Here is a 27632-nt window from a genome sequence, read left to right on the forward strand (position 1 = left end):
GAGAAGTTTCTATCGCGACACAAGGCTGCGTTTTCAGCGTTTGAGGGCAGGCAAGAGGGCTGCACCTCGGAACAAGGCTGAAGCGAGCGTGGGCGTGCAGGAAAGGAGTCCAGGTGGTGGGTTTGTTGCTGTTTACTGCTGTTTGACGAGAAGGAAGTTTGAGTTTTCAGCTTTCAAGTGCAGGTTTTGCTTTTCATCGCCTCCGGCAGGTGAAGAAGTTTCAGGACGCGGAAGAGCCCTAGCAGGCTGAGTTTTCACAGTCAGAGGGGGCTGCTTTTGCGTTTGTGAAGGCATTACAGGTGAAGATGTCTACAGAGATTGACTTGGAGTTCCAGACGATTATGGATCGGAAGGTGCCTGTCTTACTGGCTCTTCCCGCAGATCAGAAGCTCGATGGCGACAACTACCGCATCTGGCGCGTCATGATGTTGGCCATCCTTGAGTTCTATGATTTGGTGGAGCTTGTACAGGAGGAGATCGATCGGCCCTCGGTAAGAGATGAGTCCAAACTCTCTTCTGATGCTCGTGCGGAGTTGGCCAAGGCTCAGTCTCACTGGGACAAACTGAATGCCAGGATTCGTTCCTTTCTTTTTCTATCTTGTACTACAGCCGTGATAGCTCACATCGAGCACTTGACGGTGGCTCGGGAGATATGGCTGGAGCTTGATCAGATGTATAACCGGATGACCCTAATGAAGCGGGTTTCTTTGGAGGTACAGATGCGGACCTTGTCCGTGAACAAGTCTTCTTCGTTGCAGGAGCACATCAACAAGCTTAGACAGCTTCAGATGCAGGTTCAGAATGCGGGGAAGCCGATTTCCTCCGAAGACATGGCGATCACACTCTTGTTCCAGTTGCCGCCACGATTCGGTGCTTTCTACTCCACCCTTATTGCTTCGGGGCGTGAGTCCACTCTTCGGTGGGAAGAGTTGGTTCCTATGGTCTTGGACCAAGAGGAACAACTAAAGGGACAGAATGCTCCTAAGTCGGAGGCACTGACAGGTCAAGCCTCTCAGAAGAAGGGAAAGGACCAAAAGAAGAAGAAGAGGGATAACAAGTCAAAGAAGGACAAGGACAAGGACAAAGAATCCACATGCCATATTTGTGGAAAGATTGGCCATTGGAAGAAGGATTGCCCTGACAAAGACAAGAAGGACACCAACAAGAAGGACACGAAGGATTGTGGAGCGGTGGCTGCACCCTCATCAGCTGCATTTCTTCATCTAGCTATCATTGAGGACTCTACACCGACTGTTTCTGATGCTGCGATGACAGCTTCCCAGGCTTGAGAGTGGATCGTTGACAGTGGTGCCTCCCGGCACATGACTCCTTCATCAGATGGTGTTGCCCAGTTGCGACCCTCGCGTGGGCAGATTCTCATTGGAGATAGCTCTTCAGTGTCTATTGCAGGACGAGGTAAGATGCAGCTTATTCCAGATGGACGTGGTGGTACCCATACCTCAGAGGTCTTGCATGTACCAGGTTTAGGGTATCATCTACTGTCAGTTCATAAGATTTGCTCCCTTGGACTTTTGGTGGAGTTTGACAGTGATTCGGTGCGAGTCCTTGATCGTGGGTCTGTTAGCCTGCTCTTATTTAGTCTCAGTCTGTCATCTCCTGGTTGTGAGCTCCTGTCAGAGTCTGACAGGAGACAGAGGAGCTCTGTCAGTGTGTTTTCAGGCTGCTTTAGTCAGCATGCAGCCCTGGGCATTTTACAGCCCAGATCTGGGCTGTTTTTGGGGTGACTGCCCATTATTTTGGGCAGTCGGACCAGTTCTGGTCAGTCGGACCAGAACTGGCCAGTCGGACCAGATCTGGCCATAGTCGGCCAGATCTGGCCAGGTCGGCCAGTTTTCTGGCTGGGGGCTATTTATAGCTGCCCCCCCAGTCAGTCCAGCATTCACTCATTCATGCTCTGCAGGTTCAGCACTGCTCCCTCCGTCTCCGTCTCCGGCATTGGTGCTGCCTCTGCTTCCAGTCTGTCCTGGTTCCCTCATTGACGCTCCGGGCTGCGTGCAGGGACTGTTCTGTCCATTCCAGTGTATTCAGCATTCATCTCAGTCAGTGCAGATTTTCTTCCTTCATTCTCTGCTTCCTCTCTCCTCTCCTCTGTGTTCGTGTTCTTCTTTCGCTGCGCACTCTCACATGGTATCATCGCCTGATTGAGAGCACGGAGGACGAGAGAAATACCTTACTGCTGCTGCCCACAGTTCCACAACAGCCAGGCGATTCCTTCAGGTGGCTGCCAACAGGTCTATTCCAGCCAGGCGACTGCATCAGAAGGCTGTACAGCCTGCGTTTGCTGTACACAGGGGCTGCCACGTCATCCAGTGACGCAGCAACCCTGCGTTTGCTGCCAGGCGACCTCATCTGCTGCAGGGCGACCCTCCTACAGCTTGCGTTTTGCTGTTTTGCAGGTCGCTTCTACCCTGGCTGCTTCTATCCTGCAGGCGACCTCTGTCTGGGCAAGTTCCCGGTGCTGGTGATCTCGATTCTGGTGTTCTGCATCAGATCTATTTGCGTTTTGCAGATCCAGGTGGCTGTAGGCACTCTCTGCCTGCATCTTGGTGGTTGGTGACCACACTGTTGGTCCTATTTCGTCAGCGGCACAACTTTATTTGGTATTTTGCAGATTGGAAGATGTCTTACCAGTTTTCAGGCTTTGAAGACTCAGAGGATGAGCTTCTTTCTCATCATTCCTCTGAGCGGAGGCGGGACTATCGTGAAGTTCGACAACGGGATGACCCTCCTCGCACTCGTCCTTCTTCAGTCCATGCATCTCAGAGGGTTCCATCTACTGCGAAGGTTTCTTCAGTGAAGACTGCATCAACTGTGCGGATGCCTTCTCTGATTCCCTCTATCCAGGTGCCGATTCTCCCTTCCTTTCCGAAGGAAGACAAGTTGGATGGTTCCAACTATTCCCTATGGTCATGCAAGGTGGCTTGCATCCTTGATACCTTTGATCTGTGGGATCTTGTTTCTTCGCCCATCGACCAACCCCCTGTGGATTCGTCCGATGGCACCTCTATGGACCGTGCAGCCTTATGGGATAGGCTTAACTCTCGAGCCCGTTCCTTTCTTTTTATGAGTCTCCATGATTCTGTTCTTGTACATGTTCACAGGTTAAAGACCGCGGCGGAAGTATGGACAAAGCTTGCGTCTTTGTATCAGCGCAAGACATTTGCCCACAAGATTTCCCTGGAGAAGAAGTTGCGGATGCTCAGTCTTGATGGTTCTTCTTCCATGAAGGAGCACATCACGAAGATGGAGGATATGCGAGGCGAGCTCGCTTCTCTTGGTCGTCTGATATCGTCTGAGGATATGGCGATGATTTTGTTGACTCAGCTGCCATCACTCCGTTATGATGTCTTCTACATCAGCCTCATCACTACGAGAACCCGTGAGACTCTCCTATGGGAGGAGCTTTCCCCGCTTGTCTTGGAGCATGACGAGCGACTCAAAGAGGTGGGAGCCAGTGGCTCCACCAAGGCATTTACGGCTGCCACAGGTGGTGGCAAGAATAAGAAACAAAAGAAGGAGAAGTCCAAGGACAAGAAGGAGGAAGATAAGAAGGATGCGAAGGAGAAGAAGCCCAAGTGTCCCCATTGTGGGAAGGGCACTCATCCCGAGGAGAAGTGTTGGCAGAAGTATCCCCATTTGAAGCCTAAGGAGAAGGACTCGAAGGCGGCCCCAGCCACAACAGAATCTGCGTTTGTGCATCTCTTTGTTGAGGAAGACACTGCCCTAGCTTCTACCACACAGGAGAAGCCTTGGCTCGTCGACAGTGGAGCATCTTCACATATGACCTTCCGTCAGGATTAGCTTCAGGATCTTCGTTCCAGAGGGGGTACAGTCACCATTGGTGACAATTCTACAGTTCCTGTTCATGGAGTGGGGACTTTACCTATGTTTTCAGACCGGCGGTCTTCCTCCGCCAAAGTTCTCTATGTGCCTGATTTGGGTTTTAACCTATTATCTGTGCATGGTCTTACTTAGTTAGGTACCCGAGTCATTTTTACTCAGGATGCAGTCACAGTGGAGGATTCTTCTACAGGTGATGCTCTTTGGACAGGTACACAGGAGGGTGGGCTTTATACGCTCACAACCTTGGCTGCGCGGACTTCCCATGAGCTTGGGCTGCTCTGGCATGCTCGGTATGGTCATTTGAACCTTGATTCTCTTCATCGGGCTTCTAGGAGGAAGATGGTGGAGGGACTTCCTGATTTCCCTCCTCTTCACACTTTGTGCCCTAGCTGCTTGAGGGGCAAGCAGCACAGGCAGCCTCACCCGCAGGTTGCTTCTAGGAGGGCTACTTCACCGCTTGAGTTGGTTCATACCGACCTTTGCGGACCTATGGGCACGGCCTCCCTTGGGAAGGCCAAGTATTTGATGCTGATTGTGGAGGACTTTAGTCGTTATGTGTGGCCTTATTTCTTGGAGTACAAGAGCGAGGCGTACTCCCGTTTCTGTGAGTGGCAGGTGTTTGTGGAGACCCAAACAACTTTCAAAGTCCGTGGTGTTCGAGCTGATCACGGTGGAGAGTTCACTTCTCACCTTTTCTCTCAGTTTTGCAGGGATCATGGTATTCGGGTGGAGTATTCCCATCCGAACACACCATCAGAGAATGGTGTGGTGGAGCGTGCGAATCGGACCATGATTGAGATGGCCCGATCTATGCTGGAGCATAGGAGTCTTCCTCATTTCCTTTGGGGTGAGGCGGTGGCTACAGCGGTGCATATACGCAACCGCTCTCCGACTTCGGCGTTACAAGACATGACTCCATATGAGGCTTTCTTTGGAAAGAAGCCTTCCGTGTCCCATTTTCGCATCTTTGGGTGCGATGCTTTTGTCCATGTGGACAAGAAGAAGAGGAAGACGAAGTTCGACTCTAAGTCGAGAAAGCTTATCTTCGTTGGTTATAGTACGACCACGAAGGGATATCGGCTCTACGACCCGACGACGCGGCAGGTTGAGGTGAGCAGGGATGTGATCTTGGATGAGGCTTCGGCCTCTGAGGATCCGATTGATGGTTCTATTTCCGATGTTTCTTCATCATCGACGGACCCCCCCCCACCTTCTCTCCCTTCACTTCCTTCCAGGATCACCCTTAGCACCCCCCCCTATTCCTCCTCCTCCTTCGGCTTCCCTTTCCCCTTTGGTGGATGTGCCTTCGTCTTCTACGAGCTCTTCTACTGCCTCTTCGGGATCTTCACGGGATATACAGCCTTCTTCAGATACGGAGGATTTACCTTCACTCGGTGAGGGGGAGTCCCTCTCCGATTTGGGTGCTTTACAGGTTCTGGAGACCCCCCGGTCTCCCTCACAGAAGGAGTCTCTCAGGATTCCTTTATGGTATCGCCGGCTCATGCAAGATTCAGGTGTTACTCACTTTCCTGCTTCTTCTACAGGTCCTCGTCGATCAGCCCGCTTACAGGCCCAGCGGGACAGTTCACTATGTGTGAACTATGCTCTTATGTCACAGATTCTTCAGGATTCCGAGCCTTCCACAGTGGAGGAGGCTCTTGTACAGGATATTTGGAGACAGGCTATGCAGGCCGAGCTCGACTCCATCGAGCGAAACCGTACGTGGGAGCTTGTACCGCGTCCCGCGAAACGGAAGGTGATTGGTGTGAAATGGGTCTTTAAGACCAAATATCTTGCAGATGGCTCCTTGGACAAGCATAAAGCTAGGCTTGTTGCCAAGGGTTTTGCCCAGCGTGCAGGGTTGGATTACTTTGAGACTTTTGCTCCTACAGCTAGGATGTCCACCATCCGAGTGCTTTTGGCTCTTGCTGCTCACCACCGTTGGCCTGTCTATCAGATGGACGTCAAGTCTGCTTTTCTGAATGGCGTCCTTGAGGAGGAGATTTATGTTTCACAGCCTCCTGGTTTTCTTGTGCAGGGGAAGGAGGATCATGTCTACAGGCTGCGGAAGGCTCTTTATGGCCTAAAGCAGGCTCCTCGTGCTTGGTACCAGCGGATTGACCGCTTCTTTCTACAGAGTGGCTTTGCGCGCTCCGCTTATGATCCCAACCTCTACTTACGGGTTGTGGATTCTCTTTCGGTGTTCCTCATCTTGTATGTGGATGATCTTATTATTACAGGGAGCGACACTCAGCAGGTGGAGCATACACGGTCCATTCTACAGCAGGAGTTTGACATGACGGATCTAGGGATCCTTCACTTCTTTCTAGGTCTGGAGATCTATCAGATGGCACAGGGCATTTTTATCTCGCAGCACAGGTACATCTCCGAGCTTCTTTCGGAGTTTGATATGGCTGAGTGTCGGCCTATCTCATGCCCTATGGACCCTGAGTCCAAGCTTTTGACAGCTGGAGTTCCTCTTACCGATCCCACCCGTTACAGGTGCCTTGTCGGCTCTCTTATCTGGCTACTTCACACTCGGCCGGATATCTCCTTTGTGGTGGCTTTATTGTCTTCCTTTATGCAGACTCCTACCCAGGATCACTGGCAGGCGGCCTTGCGGGTTCTTCGCTATTTGCAGGGGACTCGATCCTTTGGGATCATGTATGGAGATGGAATTACCCTTTCTGGATGGAGTGATTCTGATTGGGCTGGTGATGTGGATTCGCGACGATCCACTACAAGTTATGCTTTCACCCTTGGATCTGGTGCTGTCTCTTGGAGCAGCAAGAAGCAGCCTACTGTGGCACTTTCTTCTACAGAGGCTGAGTATCGGGCCCTATGTTCGACCGCTATGGAGGCAGTTTGGCTCCGTCGCTTACTCGCGGAGATTGGCTTTTCCCAGACCGGACCTACGGAGCTGCGCGTGGATAACCAGAGTGCTCTTGCTCTGGCCAAGAACCCGGTGTTTCATGCTCGTACGAAGCACATTGAGGTTCAGTATCACTATGTTCGAGAGCGGATCGTGGATTCGGAGCTGGTGGTGGTCTATTGTCCTACGGCGGCCAATGCAGCTGATCTCTTTACGAAGCCTTTGCCTCAGGCTTCTTTGCTTCATCACATGCGGTTCTTGGGTCTTCAGACTCTCCCAGGAGTTGAGAGGGGGTGTTAGCCTGCTCTTATTTAGTCTCAGTCTGTCATCTCCTGGTTGTGAGCTCCTGTCAGAGTCTGACAGGAGACAGAGGAGCTCTGTCAGTGTGTTTTCAGGCTGCTTTAGTCAGCATGCAGCCCTGGGCATTTTACAGCCCAGATCTGGGCTGTTTTTGGGGTGACTGCCCATTATTTTGGGCAGTCGGACCAGTTCTGGTCAGTCGGACCAGAACTGGCCAGTCGGACCAGATCTGGCCATAGTCGGCCAGATCTGGCCAGGTCGGCCAGTTTAGCTGGTCGGCCAGTTTTCTGGCTGGGGGCTATTTATAGCTGCCCCCCCAGTCAGTCCAGCATTCACTCATTCATGCTCTGCAGGTTCAGCACTGCTCCCTCCGTCTCCGTCTCCGGCATTGGTGCTGCCTCTGCTTCCAGTCTGTCCTGGTTCCCTCACTGACGCTCCGGGCTGCGTGCAAGGACTGTTCTGTCCATTCCAGTGTATTCAGCATTCATCTCAGTCAGTGCAGATTTTCTTCCTTCATTCTCTGCTTCCTCTCTCCTCTCCTCTGTGTTCGTGTTCTTCTTTCGCTGCGCACTCTCACAGGGTCAAGGAAGGTTCTATCATCCGGATATGAGGAGAACGGCATCTATAAATTGAAGTCTTCCACTGCCCTCTCTACTCTTCTTCTTACCTCTCAGACACAGTCAGAGTTATGGCATGCTCGGTTTGGTCACCTCAACTATGATTATCTTCGGAAGGCGTCACGTGGGCAGCTTGTTCGAGGATTGCCGGATATAGTGGTGAGCCAGCAGCCATGTGTCTCCTGCATTCGTGGGAAGCAGCATAGGGATGCCATTCCCCACAAAACTTCGCGGCGATCTACTTCACCGATGGAGCTTGTATCTACGGATCTTTGTGGCCCTATGAGGAACGAGTCCTTGCGAGGGAGCTCGTACTTCATGCTGATCGTAGATGACTACAGCAGGATGACATGGGCCTATTTCTTGGCATTGAAGTCAGAAGCTTTCTCCCACTTCAAGGATTGGCTTCTCTTTGAGGAGAACCGATCAGGCCGGAAATTGAAGACCTTGCGATCCGACAAGGGTGGTGAATTTGTTTCTAATGAGTTTGCTCGTTTTTGTGCAGATAAAGGTATTCACCAGGAGTTTGCTAATACCAACACTCCTCAAGAAAATGGCATTCTTGAACGGAAAAACCGCAGTGTGATCGAGATGGCGCGCACCATGATGGAGCACCGATAGACACCTCAGTTTCTGTGGGTCGAGGTTGTGGCTACTGCAGTCCACATCCTTAATCGATCCCCCACTTCGGCCGTTGATGGGATGACACCTTTTGAGGCTTACTTTGGGACTAAGCTCGATGTTTCTTATTTTAGGGTCTTTGGGTGTGATGCTTATGTTCACATTTCCAAGGCTCACCGTGATAAATTTGAAGCAGCTTCCCGAAGACAGGTATTTGTTGGCTACAGTTCCCAGTCCCAAGGCTATCGATTGTATGATCCCGTTAAGCGGGATGTGTATACTAGTCGAGATGTGCGGTTTGTGGAGGTTCCGGCCATATCAACGGGTGAGGAGCATCCCGTTCTTGGAGATCCAGGGGAGAGTTGGGCTCTTGCTACAGTTCCTTTGGAGCCCGTGCCTTTTGATTCTGATTCTGTTTCTGACACAGAGTCTACTATTCCACCGGTCACCCCCCGAGGAGTTACCACCGGTGGATATCCCCGAGTCTTCAGCTGATGGAGAGAGATGAGGGGAGGTCCGGCCTCCTCCTCGTTGGGCCCGTGACACACTTCGTGATTCAGGGATCGAGGGGGTCCCTGAGGAGTGGGGACCGCAAGATGGTCCGCGGCGGTCACGGAGGCACTAGGCACATTCTACGGAGCTTGTTTGCTCTAACTATTGTTTGATCACCCGTGTTATGCAGGATCGAGAGCCCACCTCCGTGCAGGAGGCTTTACAGTCCGCACCATGGAAGAAAGCTATGGAAGCCGAGTTGGAGGCTATTGAGAGGAACGGCACTTGGTCACTCGTGCCACGCCCCCCTTATAAGAAGGTGATTGGCGTCAAATGGGTCTTCAAGACCAAATACCTTAGCGATGGTTCTTTGGACAAGCACAAGGCTCGCCTTGTTGCTAAAGGTTTTGTACAGCGCCCAGGGATTGATTGTCATGATACTTTTGCTCCCACTGCTCGTATGGCGACTATTCGAGCTGTTCTTGCCTTGGCTGGCCATAGGAGATGGCCTGTCTACCAGTTGGATGTGAAGTCGGCCTTTCTCAATGGTGATTTGAAGGAGGAGATCTATGTCGAGCAGCCTCCTGGCTTTGGATCTTCAGATGGGAAAGTCTACAGGTTGAAGAAGGCCTTGTATGGCCTCAAGCAGGCTCCACGTGCATGGAACGAGAAGATTGATTCGTTCCTTCAGTCACAGTTGGGATATCGGCGTTCTAAGGCCGATCCGCAGCTTTATGTTCACACTTCCGAGGATGGTTGTGTGCTTTTTGTGTTGTATGTTGATGATTTGATTGTAACAGGTGATCATGCACAGAAGGTCCAAGAGATGAAGGCAGCTTTACATCGGACGTTCGAGATGACGGACTTGGGTCTACTCCATTTCTTTTTGGGCCATGAGATTTATCAGTCTCAGAGGGGGATTTTCATCTCTCAGCAGAGATATGTACAGGAGCTCTTGGTTTCTTTTGCGATGGAGGATTGTCGGACCCTTTCTACTCCTATGGATCCGAACTGGAAGGCCTCTTTCCATTCAGCTTCTCCCATGGCGGATGCTTCCCGCTATCGTCAGTTGATTGGATCATTGATTTGGCTCCTCAACACTCGTGTTGATCTTTGTTTTGCTGTTGGGCTCTTGGTAGGGTTTATGAGTGAACCTCAGACGGTGCATTGGCAGGCTGCTCAGAGGATACTTCGGTATTTGAGGGGGACGTTTGATTTAGGGATTCGTTATCCCGCAGGCACAGGTGGTTCAGATCTTGTTCTTGCAGGGTGGAGCGATCGGATTGGGCCGGTGATGTGGACCACAGGCGGTCTACTACAGGTTACTGTTTTACCTTGGGTGCAGGTGTTATCTCATGGAGTAGCAAGAACCAGCCCACGGTAGCCCTTTCATCTACTGAGGCGGAGTATCGGGCCGCGTCTTCCACCACATGTGAGGCTGTGTGGCTTCGGAGGTTGTTGGAGGAGCTTGGCTGCCCCCAGACTCGTCCTACTTTGCTGCAATGCGACAATGAGAGTTGTATTGCCTTGGCACAGAATCCTGTTTTTCATGCCCGGACGAAGCACATAGAGATCCAGTACCACTTCATCAGGGAGAAGCTTCTGGATGAAACCATCACTGTGGAGTACTGCAAGACGGAGGACAATCTTGCAGATTTGTTTACGAAGGCACTTCCCCAGGCTCTACTTCGGAGACATTCCAGCTCCCTCAGGCTTCTGCCCCGCCCAGGCTCTGAGAGGGGGTGTTAGCAGTCAGAGACCCTGTCCAGGTGCAGTTGGACAGATTCTGTCCAGGTGCAGTCGGACTGCCACGTGGCAGTCCGACCTGTCCTGTCAATCGGCTGCATTTAATGCAGCTGACAGGTCTTTTTCTGGCGCCCAGATTCTGGCTATTTATAGCCGAGTTTTTCAGCAGTCACGCGCACTTTTCTGCTCGCAGATTACAGACTGGTGGCACACGCAGATTCCGTCTCTGTTCGCAGATTTCTAACGGGAGACAGTGCAGACTGCAGCAGACTTCGAGGTGAACAGCAGGTTGCATCGTCGAGGTGGAGACACGCAGTCCAGCGCACTGCGCCCGTGTATATATCTGCATATCTTTGTATACAGCACACTTTATACAGCAGATCTTCATCTTCCACTGTCTCTTTCTCTCTCTTCTCTCTCTGCGTTCTCTCTCTCAGTCCTACGCTTCCGCACCGCTGCACTCTGACAGTTTCATCATCCTTGGAGTTTTGCTCTTCTACCAGCATGGAGGCTTCCCCTCCCGAGGCGGATCGTGCAGCATATCTCTTGATGCTATCATGGTGGTGACTTCTACCTAGCTCTTCCAGCTGGGATGCTTCCTCCTCCTCTTCATTCCTTATGATTCTCGGCACCACACGAAGACCGACATCAGGCTCCTCTTCCTTCTTCGGTATCTACATCCAGGTTGAGAGGGAGTTCCTACCCTTCTTGGTATTCTTCAGGCTTCAGCACTTTGTCTTCGACATCGGCTTCTTCCCCCCCTGTTGTACCTTACCCTTTGCATTGCATAATTTCATCATTTTTGTACTAGGACGCTTGGGCAAGTGAACAATTTTCCCATGAGGGACACTGTCCAAGTGGCACCTGCTGCATGAGCATTCTTCAGCATGTAGCATACTTTGCATCTCATTGTGCAGAGCACCACTTGCGCGGATCCTAAGCTGTTTCACCGGCGGCAATTGTTACCACACCACCATCCTTCTTCGTCACATGGATACTTCATCACCTATTTTCTTGAGTGGATGGGTTAGCTTGTACTGTTTTGTGATGTGTTGGGTGTACCCTCCTTACTCCCGTCTTCTGGGCCACTATTACTCAATCGGCCGCATCCCATAAAACTCAGCTATTGGCGACTGCTCCAAACTATCCCAGACTGTTGTTCAGCCTGCTGTCCATCATCTCCAGGGTCAGCCAGCCTGTGTTTTCACCATTGTAGGCCTTGACACTCTCAGACACTGTTTCAGTCTGCAGACTGTGCACAGTTTCCAGCCCCCGATTGGTGGTACACTGCTGCGTTTACCAGTTTCCAGCCTCCAGACTGCTGCGTTTTGGTGACCAACCTGCTGCCATTCACTATTCAGCACTCCTACACTCCGACTGGTGGTCACAGACTTGGGATCCATCTTCGGTGGACGTCACACTCCGACATTGCTCTGCCCTTGAGCACACTGTACACTCTTGCATTCGTTTACAGCATTCATTCACTTCAGAGTTGTGTTCTCTCTCTCCCTTCTTCTATTTGTGTTTGAGTTTTGCGTTTAGGGTTTGAGTTTTGCCCTCTGTGTCTTTGTGTTTCTGTCGTGGTCGTACACTCTGTGTGTCCTCAGTGCAAACCCTAACAGTCTTCTTAACACTCGCCATAGTGTGTTGGCATCCCTTACGACTCTCCAATGCTAGAGAGGGAGTGTCAGGGAGTGATGCTAGTCGGGCATCTTAGCCTCATTGATATGCAGGTGCAGTGGGCCTAGATTATCGCAATGGCGGTCTCCATAGAGACTGGTTGCATGATAGCTGTGTATGTGGCTTGACAATGCCATGGTGCACGCACATGCATGGGCACGCGCGCTCACACAGAAATGAAATGGAATGAAAACATATTCCCAAAGGTGCTAAACAGTTTTTTTAATTTATAGAGGAAAAGTGGGTGGGTTGTGTTTTGCACTGCTGGCTGCACATTTTTCAAGGTGATTGCTTGAGACTCTGAAAAGCATCATGGTGGTGTGGGTTACGATCAACAAATGCATCTTCTTCTTCCCTTCTGTTTGTGACTGCTGCAAAGTGCTGTCTTCTTGGTGAGACCAGAGTGCTCATGAGATTGGGCGATCTGGAGTGTTCATAGCTGACCTCAGATGAAGGTTGAGGACAAGCGTGTAAGCATTGAAGAGCTGTCCTGGATAGGACAGTGAGGTGGCTTATGGATTCGAAGTGAAGTGTGTTGGTTCTTACTTCGGCTCTTGGAGCCATAATTGTCCAAATCTCTGTTTAACTGCTGTAAATCTTTATTTAAGAAGCAAGCCTTCTAGTAATTCTTATCACTTGTCATTATGTTTATAGTTTCATACATGTTGTGGATGGGCAATTAGTTGTCTTGTGACACACAAGTTCATATTGCTATTGCCTAAATGATTGAATCTTTGGATGGGACAGTGCACCCGCATGAGTGCGTATGTGGGTGTGTGTACATGTGTGTGTATTTTTTTCCTTGTTGGAACTTGGGTTGGGGGAAGGGGCTGATCATCTTTTGATGGAAGTATAACTATGGTCTCTACTATTTGCAAACATGATTCTATTGTTCTTTCTCAATAGTTTCAAAAGATTATCTCTAATTCTGATTAAAACAGGATGGATGGTTTCATGCCAAACATATGCAGATTTTAATGGGTTTGTTTCCCATTGGGATTGCTTGATGGAGTTGAGCTATTTTGTTAGAAACAATATGTCAAGCTCATTTATAGTCAATGCAACGACTATGTTACAATCTCTAACTGAGCTCTTGCCTGCATGTTTTACAGCTGCTCAAAGGGGCCTCTGCATTGTGGTTAGCCAGATTTGTGAAAGCAGGGAATGGTGATTTTCATGGTGGCTGAAACATCATGGGGGACATGGAACATTTTACCTCAGGTGGAAAAAGGTGAGGACTTTTTTCTCTTTTCATCCTTATTTTGTTGCATGTCTGTATCAAACTTAGAGTGCTCAATATAACACGAGTGTGCAAATCATGAATTGCAGGAGAGTTCTGCAAAAGGTAAAAATAAGGATGTATAGATCAAAAGCATAACACAAGAGTCTTTTTTTGGGGTGACATGCAAGCTGTTTCTGTCTATGAAATTAGAAGTCATTAGGTTTAGTACATTGAGGTAAAGTACTACATTACCTCATGCGCGGAACAAGCATCGACTGCACTGTTGATGTGGAAAGCCAGCTTATCAATCAATATGTGCAATGTGGTAATTTGCTGAACGCAAATCAAGTATTCAGCCAGATTGTAAATGCAAACTTAGAGACATGGAATGCCATTATTTTGGCAAATTCCAAGCTTGGCCAACCTGATTATGTCATCAAGCTTTACCATCTTATGCACCATTCGAATATGAAGCCTGGTTCACATGTATTTGTGGCTGTTCTGAAAGCATGTTGTAGCTTACTGGCACTCCAACAGGGAAGCTTGATCCATGGTTACATTACTGAGACAGGTTATGGGTCGCACTTGTTTATTTCAAACTCTCTTGTTGATATGTATGCAAAATGTGGGAGCCTTGAAGATGCATGTGCTGTTTTCACTCTCATGCCAAACCGGGATGTTGTGAGTTGGAATGCTATGATTGCAGGGTATACCCAGAATGGCTTTGGTGATAGGGCATATCAACTTTTGCAGCAAATGCATATTGAAGGTGTTGATGCTGACCATTTGACATTTATTTCCATTCTGAAAGCATGTTCTGGAATATTAGCCCTGGACACAGGCAAGCTGATCCACGTCTTCATTACTCAAAGAGGCCTTCTGTATAATGCATGTGTTAGCAACAGCGTTGTTGATATGTACTGCAAATGTGGAGATGTTGAGAATGCACAAAAGTTGTTTGATGTATTAACAAACAAAACTGTTGTTTCATGGAATGTGTTAATTTCAGGATATGCTCAGCATAGTTGTGCTGATAAAGCTTTTGGACTTTTTCAGCAGATGTTAATTGGGCGGGTTGAGCCAAACAGGGCAACATGTATAAGCATACTGAAAGCATGCTCTAACATATCAGATATACATCAAGGCGAGCTGGCTCATTTCTATGTAACAGAAAATGCTTTTGACATGGATGCTAATGTTGGTAGTGCTCTTGTTGACATGTATAACAAATGTGGAAGCCTTGTGGATGCAGAAGTAGTGTTTAATAGATTCTCAAAGCCAGATGTGGTACTATGGAGCGCAATGATTGCAGCTTATGTCTGCCATGGGTACCATTTTGAGGCACTTGATCTATTTCAACAGATGCAGCAACAGGGAACTGAACCAAATGATGTCACATTTTTAAGCATTTTAAAAGCGTGTTCTTGCTTGGATTCTTTAGATCATGGCAAGAAAATTCATGAATGGATCAAGGACAGTGAATATAAACTAAATACATCCATTGGCAATGCCCTTGTGGACATGTATATTAAGTGTGGGAGTATTGAAGATGCACATATTGTGTTCAACGGATTGCCAAAGAAAAGTGTAATAACATGGAATACAATCATTGGGGGAAGTGTCCAGTATGGTTTTGCTGATGCGGCCCTTTCACTTTTTCTGCAAATGCATGAGGATGGTTTTGAGCCAGATGATATAACTCTCGCTTCTACCTTAGGAGCATGCTCCAGTATGTCCATGTTAGCTGAGGGCAGGTTGCTCCATGCTTATATGCTGGAGTACAGTTCCAAAACATTTACTCTTACTTCAAATGCCCTTGTTGACATGTATGTGAAATCTGGAAACCTTGAAGATGGTTGCAATGTTTTTGAGAACTTTTTAAATGCTGATGTTGTCACATGGAGCACAATTATAGGAGGATGTGCTATCCGAACAGATTACAATATGGCAATGCATTATTTTAATAGCATGCAGAAACAGGGTTTGGAGCCGAATGATGTGACATTTACAAGTCTCATGTCCACTTGCTGTCATGCTGGTCTTGTGGATGAAGGCCTTTATCATTTCAATTCCATGGTCAAGAATGATAAGTTGTTACCGAATGTGGAGCAGTACAATTGCATGGTTGACCTCCTTGGGCGTGTAGGATACCTAACTGAAGCAATTTATATACTGCTAACCATGCCATTTGAGCCAAATGTCATAGTGTGGACATCTTTGCTTAGCCATTGCCAATCCAATGGCAATGTAGAGCTAGGAAAAATTTGTCATAATGCCATTGTTACATCAGAGAGTGTAGTTACATAATCAGATTGTAGCAGAGCTAGTGACAGACATGGCTTACAGATTATTAAACATGCTTTATCTTGTAATGTGTATGGAAATGCCAGGGCAAACACGGAAGGCAGAAGAAACCTCTGGCTTCCATCTCTTGAGAACCAGGGCTAAGGTGAGCTGATGAAGTTGGAGATGCCAAAAATAGCTTCAACAGTGTCGTACTTGAGACTGATTCAAGATGCAGCAGCAGTCTGTCTATTAAGGCCAAAGGATGTTTGAGACGAGCTGTTCCGCCATGCAGCAGTTGTGAACCAGCAAAACACAGCAGGCAGACCTTGAAAGATGATGTGGTGGTCCAGAAGGGGCAGTAATGATGACAGCAGGCCTGACAGTAAAACACAGGGTTTGGAGCCTTCAAGGGCAGTGACCAGCAGCATGTCTGTTTGTCGAACAGCATCAGCAGGAAGGAGACCTGCCAAACCAAGCAGTGACAATTCTTGAACAGCACCAGAACAGTCTGGAACAGCATTGATCAGGGACTGCTCGAAGTACACTGGCCTATCTTTGAAGTAGGTGATATTGTTGCCAAAGTGAGCAGGACGGCTGGCTGAGTTGGCTGACTGAAAAACACAGCAGAGAGAGGCTGATGTCATGGACAGCTGAGCAATAATCATGCATGAAAATGTTGATAATGAGGGATAGGAGTGGTCAGCCCATGACTGCCTAATTATAGGGGTTTTTGAGCCATTTGTTCTGCCAGATATAAAATCTTGGCAATGCTGTCAACGAAGCAGGCAGGATGGGTGGCTCAGTTGGCTGAAACTGAAACACAGTAGAGAGAGATTGATGGCATAGAAGTGGGGAACACCCCGAAACCCTTGTTGGAGGTGTCCAAAACTCTGAAATGGCTCAAGAAATCCCATAACGTGTTTCCTATGGCAAAACATTTCCCCTTGTCCGAAATGATGCCATACGGCGTTTCCCCTTGGATCCAAAATGTTTCCCTCATCAACTAGGATTTGGAATGCCTAGTGGCAAATTTGCAGAAATGGATATTGGTTTAGGTCATGATATCCTATACTTTTCTATCCCTTTAAGACACAGATACTCTTTTACTTTTTCTCCCTTGGATCCCATTCTCTTTACAAATTTTCCCTCTTTAACTCCTCTTCCATCCCTTAATGATGTGTTTTCAATTCAACAAGTGGATAGAACTTCCAAACAAGGGTGCAAACCCTAAAAGACAAAAGGAGCATAAACCCTAAAACCCAAATGAGGTGTGACCTTAGAGAAGGGGCCTAACCCTAACCTTAAATTTGGTCTATATATTTAGGCTATGTGAGGGTCAGAGGTCTCAGTTGTATTTACCCTTTTGTTGCATCCATGCTGTGGGAGCGTTATTAGTGCAACTATTGAAGCTTTTCATTTATTTCTATTCTATCATCTTATCTCAATTGTTGAGAGTCAGAGAGAGAGGTGTTTGAGCAAAGGACTTGGGATAGAGAATCTCTATTTTTTCTTGTTTTCTTTCTTTTTATTCCCATTCATGGTAAGAGGTTTTAGTTTGAGGTTGTGAGATTACGAGAGTGAACGATAGGGCAAGGTGAATATGATGGAGCTCACGTGTGTGACCAATAAGCTATGATGGATTAAACTCCGTGGAGAGAGAGAACTCTTGTAAGTACAAGCAATAGGGTTTGAATATATAGGCAAAGGTGTGTACCTAATTCTTTGACCCTTAATGCTAAGTGGTATTAAAAAGTATTCACATGTAAATACACACATTTGCACAAATTATTGTGTTTACACAGATAAATAAAGCTAGCAAATCCCCTTTCGGATCATGGGTGATTGAATCTATGACATGAAACTTAAAGAAAGGAAATATGTAAGATCTTATCTCCAAGAGGCATTGTCTAATCCCATATAATGATTGTTAAAAGAAGATACATAAGTAAGAGAGATACAACATGAGATAGGTCATGACATGGTATATCGAGAAGCTTGGGACCCTGAAATAAAAACATGATTAAAAGGTGTGTATGTATGGCTCAGAGGCTAATTAAAAGCTAGTAACAGTGGACACATGACTAGAGGCCCATAGGTGGGTATAGCTTTTGGACTCAACTTAGGGGTTATGTGGGAAGTGGCTACAATTTCCCTTAAACATAAACTCCTTTGTGAATAAGAAAACATAGAGAAATACAACTTGTTTTTTATTAAAATCTTGGTAGAGAACTTTATACAATTATTTCATATTTATGTGATGGAATGGTCTTAGTGCATTTTCTTAATTGTATTATTTCTAAAAATTAATGAAAGTAAAATCCCTCCTTGATGTTGATGTTGATGTTGAGGACATCACGATTGTGTCGATTGCTTGCAACAGCCTTGCCAAGAACTAGATATCTAGTAAGTAATTTTTTCCACTCGACATTGAAGGTGAGCTTTTGGCTAGTTCTCAATGTGTCATCAAAGATCCCAATTTGATGTAGATAGGCGTCTAACATGAAAAGCCTTTAGTTCGAAGAAGAAATTTTGAGAAATTTCAATTGGAATTGAAAATCCCCAAATTGCATGCTATTGCCTCTAACAACTAAGATTTAAATTTAGAAGTTCTAAAGCTTAATTAGTATAAGGTTTAATTTAAAAATAACTATTAGTGATCAAGGCAGCAACAAATGTGTGGATATGATGTGACTTGTTGAAGATAATATGATGAAGAGCTTATTGACGTAGCAACTCAATTCAATATCTATAGTTGGAGCATTAGGTGATGTTGGGTTGCATGCATGACTGAATATGAGACAATGTTGCCATTGCATATTGTTTGATGGATATGTCAACATTGTGGATGTTGATGTGGCGTATGCACCTTATGGGCAAATGTTTCAGACTTCATCCATGTGAGCAGTAGTGTGGTACTTAGATAGCATAAATGCTAGTGTGCCAAAGTAGACAAGCATGCAAGGACCAAGTAGATATCAAGCTGATAGGTGAAAGGCTTAGGCGATGGCCAACAAGAGCAGACAACTATGCTGAATAGGGCATACATCTCTTTCTCCTCTTGCTTTTGTTGCATAAACAACAGTATTGACAGTAGGTAGGACCTTATAGTTGAAGGAGTTGGAGCAGTGACAAGCACAACATGATATGGAGAGGGTGATGGCAGTGTAATCCAATCGAACCTTCTCTGATACCATTGTTGGGTATGGAGCTAACATGTGTGACAAGAAGACTATGGGAAATGGAACTCCATGGAGAGAGAGAGAGAGAGAGAGAGAGAGAGAGAGAGAGAGAGAGAGAGAGAGAGAGAGAGAGAGAGAGCTCTTACAAGTACACATAAACTGAAAGATAGATTGATAATAATAAGTAAGATAAAAGTACTAGGGCTTGAATATATAGGCAAAGATGTGTGCCTAATCCTTTGACCCTTATTTAATGCTAAGTGGTGTGCAAGGTGTTTACACCTAAACACACTTTTACATAAATTATTATGTGTTTACACACAAGGATAAATAACGCTAATAGTGAAGCTCTTCTTCTTTTCTGTATTTTTCTCTCATCATTAGCGTACTTGGTGGTGGATATGGAGGAGTGATTATATGAGATTGTGTTGCTTGGATTGTGAAATCACCTTTTGAGCCTTCAAGCTAAGATAACTTGGTGAGTTCACTACACCTTGAAGCTAGTCTTGTGTTTGTGCTTTCTTGGGTTGGAGAGGAGGATCCATGGTTAGCTAGAGTGGAGTGTCCAAAAGATGAGATAAGATATATTGACAAACCAAAAAAGAATACAAGTCTATTCAATGTCTCTAATGTTGTGCGTTTAGCCCAATATTTTGGTTACTTAGTGTTAAGACAAAGGATAGTGCAATCATTGAGACCCTCACACTCCTGCTATGTAGTGGAATCCGCTTGGGTGTGGATGGAAGGGTATCGATTATCCATGCTCACGACTTGTATACTTTGAAACACATGCAGTTAGTTTAGGAAGACCGAATTAGAAGGAATTGGTTTGTTGGATTGAGATTGGAAAGATTGGATTTGTTAGAATATGAGAAACACAAACTCAAAAACTCAAAAACACATGGTGGTTAGTTTAGGAAGACTGAATTAGAAGGAATTGGTTTGTTGGATTGAGATTGGAAAGATTGGATTTGTTAGAATATGCGAAACACAAACTCAAAAACTCAAAAATAAAAAAACTTGAAACACAAAACTCAAGTTCTTCAACTTGTGTGTGTTGCATTTTTGTGCATCTTGCTAGTCATGATCGATTGATTACATGTGTTGTGTTTGTAAGAGAAGGACATAAGATTTAAACACAAACGAATACAAAATACAAAAAAACCCAAATGTGATCCTTAATATTTATCGGTTCATGTAGCATCATTGTTGATGGGTGAAAATCTTATGTTTCACTACAATGAGTGTAGGAAGAAAAGGTGGAAATGGGAAGGGAAACCTTTAGATTTGTGGTGAGGGTTGGTAAGACTCCTTCCTAATCATTGAGGTCACCTATGAGAAGATTGATCTCCATTGCATTGGGCAAAGGGCTAAGTTGAGATAGGGAGAGAGAGAAAGATTTGGGACACCAAAAAAAGGAAAAAACTTTATCATTCAAGGGAAAGGGAACAATGTTTGTTGTAATTCACTACTTAAAACAAACCATTTTTTTCTATAACTTGGGTTGTGGCAGCCCATGGTGATAAGAGTACTTGGAGAATATGCATACATTCCTTATTTCAATGCAAGTACTACACTAAAATATTGAGATGGAAGAGGTTATGTCTACTTTCATTTTGATGAATGTGTATTAGGAATAGTTGAAAATCATGACAATGGTGATTAATATCTTGAATGCACCAAATACATGTAAGATTATAGTTTTAATGTGTGTTTCTCGATATGGTTAGTCTATGACTGATGGTCTTTATTATTTTGAAGCACTAAGGTATGCTAGATTGTGTGGCTAAGCTCAATCCACTCACCCAACTTTGGTGACTAACTAGCCATCTATAAACTACCTCGAGTTGCATGGCAAGCTTCATTTGCTGTAATCTCAGGAGGCGATTTTCCCTCTCTTGGATAGTGCTTCATCTTCTAGTTCTTAGATCAACATCTCGAAAAGTGTTCCATCCAGGTGACAAACTTAGCATCATGGTGGCGTTGTTACTATATTTTGGTTAGGAGGTTTATTTCCCTTGGCCTTGTATATATGCCTATTCACTTTTAGGGTATTCTTAGTCTTGTAAATCTTTTCTATTGATACCTTTCACTACACCTTGAGTTGTGAGAGCATGCTTTGACATCTTGAGTGAAGTAATCAATATCCTCCACTTGATTTCCTTAGATTACAATAAGATTTGATGAGTCTTCACAAGATGACAAATACTAGGGATAGCCCATAAGTGATCAACATCATCACATTTTTTATTCGAGTTTATATTGGCCTCTGCCTTTTAGTATTGTCGGTACTGTGCAAGTTATTTCATCCTTTTATTAAAAAAATTTATATCAGTCATTTCTAAAGCTAAGATCCCTTACAATCTCCTTTACACTATGATGCATAGCATGCATTGGCTTTGTACATATCTTACTCTATACATACAACTTTTTCATTAAGTACAATCAATGGCCATGGTTGGAAACAATGACGTATTCCATATGTTGGTTGTTAAGGACAAGTTGGATGAAACCAACTATCTGCTATGGGCTTATATGATGTGTCATGTATTGGTTGCAAAGGGGCTTTGGAAGATTATACATACAATTAAAGATGTCTTGGTGGTGTTTCAAAAAACTCAACTGCAGCAAAAGTAACAGAAATAGGTGTTGTTGAGAATGCTACAAGTTTTAGTTTTACTTTTGTTGATGCCAGAGTGCTACCACCACCTACTCCTAAGTAGATTCGTTAGGATGGTAGAGATGTAGAAATTTGTACTTTGATTACATTATCTATTAAACATACCATGATTCCATGTATTCAATCACGTAAGATAGCTAAGAATGCTTGGGATAAATGAAGAGATAAGGTCCATAACTCCTAACCCTCCAAACAATGACATTGCTAGTGCTACTTCACTTCGTTCTATCGGCGTGTTGTCTATTGGTCACTTCATGAGAAGCTCACTTAGCGCTAAATCCACCTCTAGTGCTCTTTTCCTCTTTGTGTTCAATCATGTTCGATTTCTATTTGTTAGGGCTAGGATGCACTAGACTTCTTGCATTTCTATGTCTTCTCGCATTTGTTAGGGCTAGGATTTCTCGCATTTCTATGTCTTGTTGCATTTGTTAGGGCTAGCACGCATTGGACTTCTCACATTTCCATGTCTTCTCGCATTCGTTAGGGCTAGCACGTGCTGTACTTCTCGCATTTCTATGTCTTCTCACATTTGTTAGGGCTAGCACACACTGGACTTCTCACATTTGTTAGGGCTAGCTGGACTTCTCGCATTTCTATGTCTTGTCGCAATCTCCTAATCTGTTGTTGATGGTTGTATGCCACTATGCTTTGCAAAGCTTTCCACGGCGCTAGCTTTCTTTCCTCCTCGAGGTTTGCTATGATGTCTTTTGACAAACTGCCATGGTGGTCTATCCTAGTTTGTGTGTCGTATTTATTCACCATCTACTAGATTTCGACTGGGAAATCCCCCAAGTTGAGCTCTTTATTTCTGCGGTTTGTGCTGCTTTTTGCAATATTTGCGGTCTCTTGCTCCACTAAGTTGTCAATCAGGTTGATCAAGTCGAACAGTGTCGCGCTCCCAATGGTGTCGATCCTTCTATGTGTTTAACTTTTCCGTGGTGCATCTCACCTAGTCCTACCAATTGGGGTTCTTGATCACCCATCTAGGTTTGAGGGCCGTCTCCTATTGGTGGGTTCATTTTGTTTATTAAGTTTCGATGTGCTCCTTCTTATTTACAAACAATCCTCAAGTTATGTTCACTCAGTGTGTGCATGGTGCTCTTTTTCCGTGCATGAATACGAGATGATAAATGCAGCTTCCGCACTCCATTCTAAGTTCTTAGTTGAATAGGGCTTTAGGCTTAGTCACTATAGCCGCTCTCACTAGTCTCTAGGATCTGTGCTATGTTATTAAGCTCGGTCAAGGTCGATTGGAGTCTGCAGGCTAGTTAACGGCTCTAAGAGGGGCTAAAAGCTGACGTGATTATCAACGATCGTGTCTAGCCATCCGACTGTGATTTCTAAGATCAATTGTGCCTGTAAAGCTTTTGGAGTCTTCCCTTGTTTGCAGGAGGTGTTTTGCTTCATCCGGGATGTGCTAAATTTGTCTGTTTTTCTCTTGTCAGATCTTCAATCCACGATTCTGCAGTGTCTGATCCCCAGAATCGGACATTGGAGTTTTGCACGTCTGATTATTCAAACTTGTCCCATTCTAGCGTCCGATTTTTTAATGTATTCCATGTGGACTGGTCTGATTATCGTTTGTCCAAGTGGCCGATGGCCAAGCATCCGAATCCGATTTTGGAGGTGACTGATTGTAGGTCGTTCGATCATATGAATTGGATAGGGCAAATGTCCGATTCGGATAAGCAAAAGGTGGTCCGATTGTGGTGTGATTTTCAGAATCGGATGGGTAGCATTTGAATCGAACAGGCGAGGTAGTCTGAGCATCTAATTGCCCGATTGTGGGATTCCGGGAATCCAACTCTACGAGCTATGTCCAATTATCTCGGCACGAAAGCAACGACGATGAAAAATCAAATTGAAGCAACGATTTTGGCCACACAAGCATGCAATGAGCTCTAGAATACAAGAATGGACACAGAGAAATGTTTCTATATACCTAGTGTGTGCAAAAAACGCTTCTAGAAGACGATCGGTCCACCCGAAGCTCAAGATCTCTCTCTCTCTCTCTCTCAAGCTCTCTCTCTCACTGTTGAAGGTAATAATGAGCTTCCTCCTTGCTCTCTGGGGTCTTAAACCCTTGTTCCGCTCAGCCTTGACCTCTCTGATCACTTCCCGTGTGGCATTAACACATTCAAGCGCTCTTTTTCCCCATTTTTTCCTTGTTTGGACCTGTTTTATAGCAACAACCCTAAAGTGTTGACTTTGATCTCTTGATCCTATCCTACTCTAAATGCAACAAAAATCAAGATCCAAATACTAAAATGATTTATCCTACTTGCCTACTCATCAAAAACCCAAAATACTTGTTCTAAAGATTAAAAACCCCAAATATTCTACCTACATCAAGCACTGGTTCAGGGATGAAACCCTACTTCGACACTCGATTTGAGGCGTGCAAGTGCTCAAGCTTGAATTCGTTGGTCTCGGCAATGGAACCAAAATGAAGTGGGAGCTCACACTCATCTGCCAAGACCCACGGATTGCTTATTGCTTCAAGCGTTTCAAGCGAGCACAAATGGCTATCTCTCACCTAGCCAATGCGCCTTCGATCTTACGGGGGTGTAATGAGCTTATCTTGATGCCGAAATGAGTACCTCCTCCCTCAAGCAAACCTATAGCTCCACGATTCGAGATGTGAGCTCAAGCAACCTCAAGCCTCCACCTCCAAGCTCCATCCTCCATAGCCATGTGCGAGACAAGAAGAAGAAGAAGAAGAAGAAGAAGAAGAAGAAGAAGAGAGGAGATGATGGAGAGCTTCTTCTCCAAGATCCCTCGCCCTCTCTCACTCTCACACTCCCTCTCTCAAGCACACACAAGCAAGCAAGAAGGAGAGAAGAAGAAATCACTTTTGCCACACACCAAAGACTAAGCTTCTCATTCACTTTTTGAGTTTATATACAAGCCCTAAATCCCTTGGGCACCCATCCCCCTTTTTTATATGACCAGCCATCTTGCCAAGGTCCTCTTTCCCTATTCCCTTCTAGTTTCTTTATCCCTTCACCTATGCATGTTTAGACTTTACAATTTATACAAGAGGGAGCGTGGCACTCTTTTACAAAATTTTAGCGGCACCCTTGCATTTTAAGATGTGCCTTTGTCTTTGACTTGACCTTTGAGGTCGCCCTTATGCTTTTGGCCTTCTTCTCTTATTCCTTTGCCTAGCTGCCTTTTTTTTGCATTATTCCATATTTTTTAATTTTCTTTTTCCCGCCTCGCATTGGAGTTAATAGTATCCTAGGTTGTGGGTCAAATATACTTGCACACTTGTATGCTAGAGAAAATAACTAAAAGGAATGTGAAGGCTATCCTAAGGCTAAAGTGAATGCACCTATATTGAAATCCCCTAAGAGAGTGGCTTGATGGGAGATCCTAGAATGCCTAAGAGAGAGTGTGTAAAACACTCTTAACTTTGGGATTTATGGTACAACTACATTAGGAAGTACTAGTGGACACAAATGCAAAAGAGGCTATAGCTTGCATGTAGTGTAAGGGATTTCGATGAAGATTGTGTACAATGGATGTCCTAAGAAAAGTTTTTGAGTATTGAGCAAATCAAGATAAAGTTGAGAGGTGTGGATCAAGGCATTTGACCATACCTACCACCTCACTGCTACAATTTACAAAGAGCAAGGTACTTGTTGGCACATCTAGTTGGGAGGCCTTCAAAGCCAAATGTGATAGTTGTGTCAATGCACCAAATGATACACCATGCCAATCAGTGACAACATTAGCCAATATGAAGGTATAAAGGCTAATATAGTCATAGATTTCTCTATGGGTGCCATGGGAACTTAAAGATGCACAAAACATAAGCTTGCTATCATGGGAACTTGAAGATGTGCAAACATAGGATCAAGTAGCCAATGAATCCTATTGGTTGAGCATCTGAATAAGAATGGTCTCACTCAATCGGAAAGAAGAGAGCCACTTATGTGCTTGCATGCAATCCGAGGCAATTGATTTGTCACCTGAAAGACATTATAGCACTATCCATAGTAGTTGATATGATGGTGCATCACTTGATGATGATAAATGACACAACAACTAATGGGTCACCTAAGAAGAGAACCACTTATATGCTTGCATACAGTCCAAGGCAATTGATCTGTTACCTGAAAGAAATTGTAGCACTATCCACAATAGTTGATATGATGGTCCATCATTTGATGATGATAACGACAACTAATGGGTCACCTAAGCAAGCCATTAGCATGTCAAGTCGCCGAATAAGAGGTGCTTGTTAGACCTAGACCTCCTAAAGAGGAGCCCAAATAATCATGCAATAGGTCCAAATCTCATGTGTCAAAAGTTGAATTCAACTCAACCTTAAATTTGGCAATATATATCTCATTGGGACCAGTGAGTAGTATGTCATCAATATAAATCACAATTATCAGAGATACTTCACACTCATGTCCAACATATAATTCAAAAATGTAGTTTTGATGTTCAATTGATATACATTCCAACCACTATGAGTTTCATCAAAATCAATGCTCTTTTTTGAGCATAATCCTTTGCCACAATTCCTTCCTACTATATGGCTTGCGCTTGAATTTGTAAACCCACTTGATACCCATAGTGTTCTTTGCCAGGAGCCAAATCACATAAGAATGAAGTAGTATTTTTTGTAATAGCATCGTATCAAATTGCATGGCAACCATCTATTTTTTTGAATTTTTTTGCCTCTTCAAAAGTCACAATCTTTTCCTTATTACACAAACTAGAAACATCCAATGCATAACAATTTGATGCATAAGAGGCACTATGAGAGCCTAAATGGGTAAGAGGAGCCAATGGTGCATTTGACTTACTATCATGCAATGTTTGCAGCAACCATTTTTCCATATTCCTAGACTACTCAAGCTCTACTCTCTCAGCAAGAAATGCATCATTCACATCTATATCAGAAATATGTTGATCTATATTATCATAAGAAACTTGAACGTGTTGAAAAATTGCCTCATTTGGCATTACATGTGACTGTACACCACTAAAAAGAGGCAATAAAGTGTCATAGATATCCTATGAGTGTACATCTATCTCTTTTTAACATGAAATTAAAGGGTTGAATAACATCTTTCTCAAAGACAATATCATGGTTGAGCAAGTTATGCTTACTTTGTGGATGTTGTAAATTGTAACCTTTGCTTTCATTATTGTAATCAACAAAAATACAATTTACAATCTTGTCGTTCAACTTCTTGTATTGTTGCATTGGTGCCAAAGCAAGCCAAGCAACCAAAAATATACAAGTAAGCCAAAGATGGCTTTTTACCATGTTATGCCTCATATGAAGTGATAGACTACAAAGCCTTAATGAGATACTTGTTAAGTACATAGGTTGCATATAAAACATCTTCAAGTCAAAAACTGTCTGGCCAAACTTGACTTTTAATCATGCATCATGCCATCTTCATAAGTGATATGTTTTGTCTCTCAGCTACAACATTTTGTTGTGGTTGTATGTGGCAATGTACATTGGTGTTTTATTACACATTTAGCCAAATATGCATTAAATTACTTAGACGTATAACTCCCCCTCTCAATCAAAATGGAGAGTATCCACTTTATGTTATAACAAAATTTCAACCATACTAACAAACTGCTTAAATCACAAAAACACTTTGGACTTAGCTTTTAAACTATATACCCATACATACTCAAAGTAATCATAAATGAAAGGAAGTAAGGTAGTTGCCAAAAGATAATGTTTGCATTGGACAACAAATTGTGCACAAGCTACAGTTTGTGAATAGCTCTCACTGAGCCATCTTTTAGAAATAAAGTGCACTACATTTCACCCAAATAAAGTCTTCAAAAATATGTGCTTTAGGTGCCTCAAGAGTAGGTAATGAAGATACCATATAAAAATTCTGCAAGTGTAGCAAACTAGCAAAATTTGAATGACTAAAATATGCATGCCAAAGTTTTGCATTTGAAACTATCTGTGAATTTGCAAAAACACATGTCATTTCTTCTACAAATTTACTATAGTAATTGAGCTTATACAACCTACAACACAGTGACCCAAATGCAAGAATTGTATCACCATAAGAGAGATTAT

At 44.7% G+C, this 27632-nt stretch overlaps 1 protein-coding gene across 13 annotated transcripts in view; it reads left to right on the forward strand.

Moving 5' to 3' along the window:
* Positions 1 to 15859, forward strand: part of LOC148037928 (pentatricopeptide repeat-containing protein DOT4, chloroplastic-like) — a 37973-nt gene extending 22114 nt beyond the window's left edge. For 2 of the 13 annotated variants that reach the window (XM_087676934.1, XM_087676935.1), the window contains exons 3-4: positions 13305 to 14255; positions 14424 to 15859. In XM_087676934.1, coding sequence (XP_087533060.1) covers positions 13670 to 14255; positions 14424 to 15721 — 1884 coding nt within the window. In that variant the 5' untranslated portion in view covers positions 13305 to 13669 and the 3' untranslated portion in view covers positions 15722 to 15859. Of the gene's footprint in view, positions 1 to 13301; positions 14256 to 14423 lie in introns of those variants that run through there. The other 11 variants (XM_087676937.1, XM_087676933.1, XM_087676938.1 and 8 more) reach the window with 11 other exon arrangements.
* Positions 15860 to 27632: the final 11773 nt, after the last annotated feature.

This window comes from Lygodium microphyllum, chromosome 4, assembly GCF_053477565.2.
Source record: "Lygodium microphyllum isolate KBCC chromosome 4, Lygodium_microphyllum_v1.1.10, whole genome shotgun sequence".
NCBI lineage: Eukaryota > Viridiplantae > Streptophyta > Polypodiopsida > Schizaeales > Lygodiaceae > Lygodium > Lygodium microphyllum.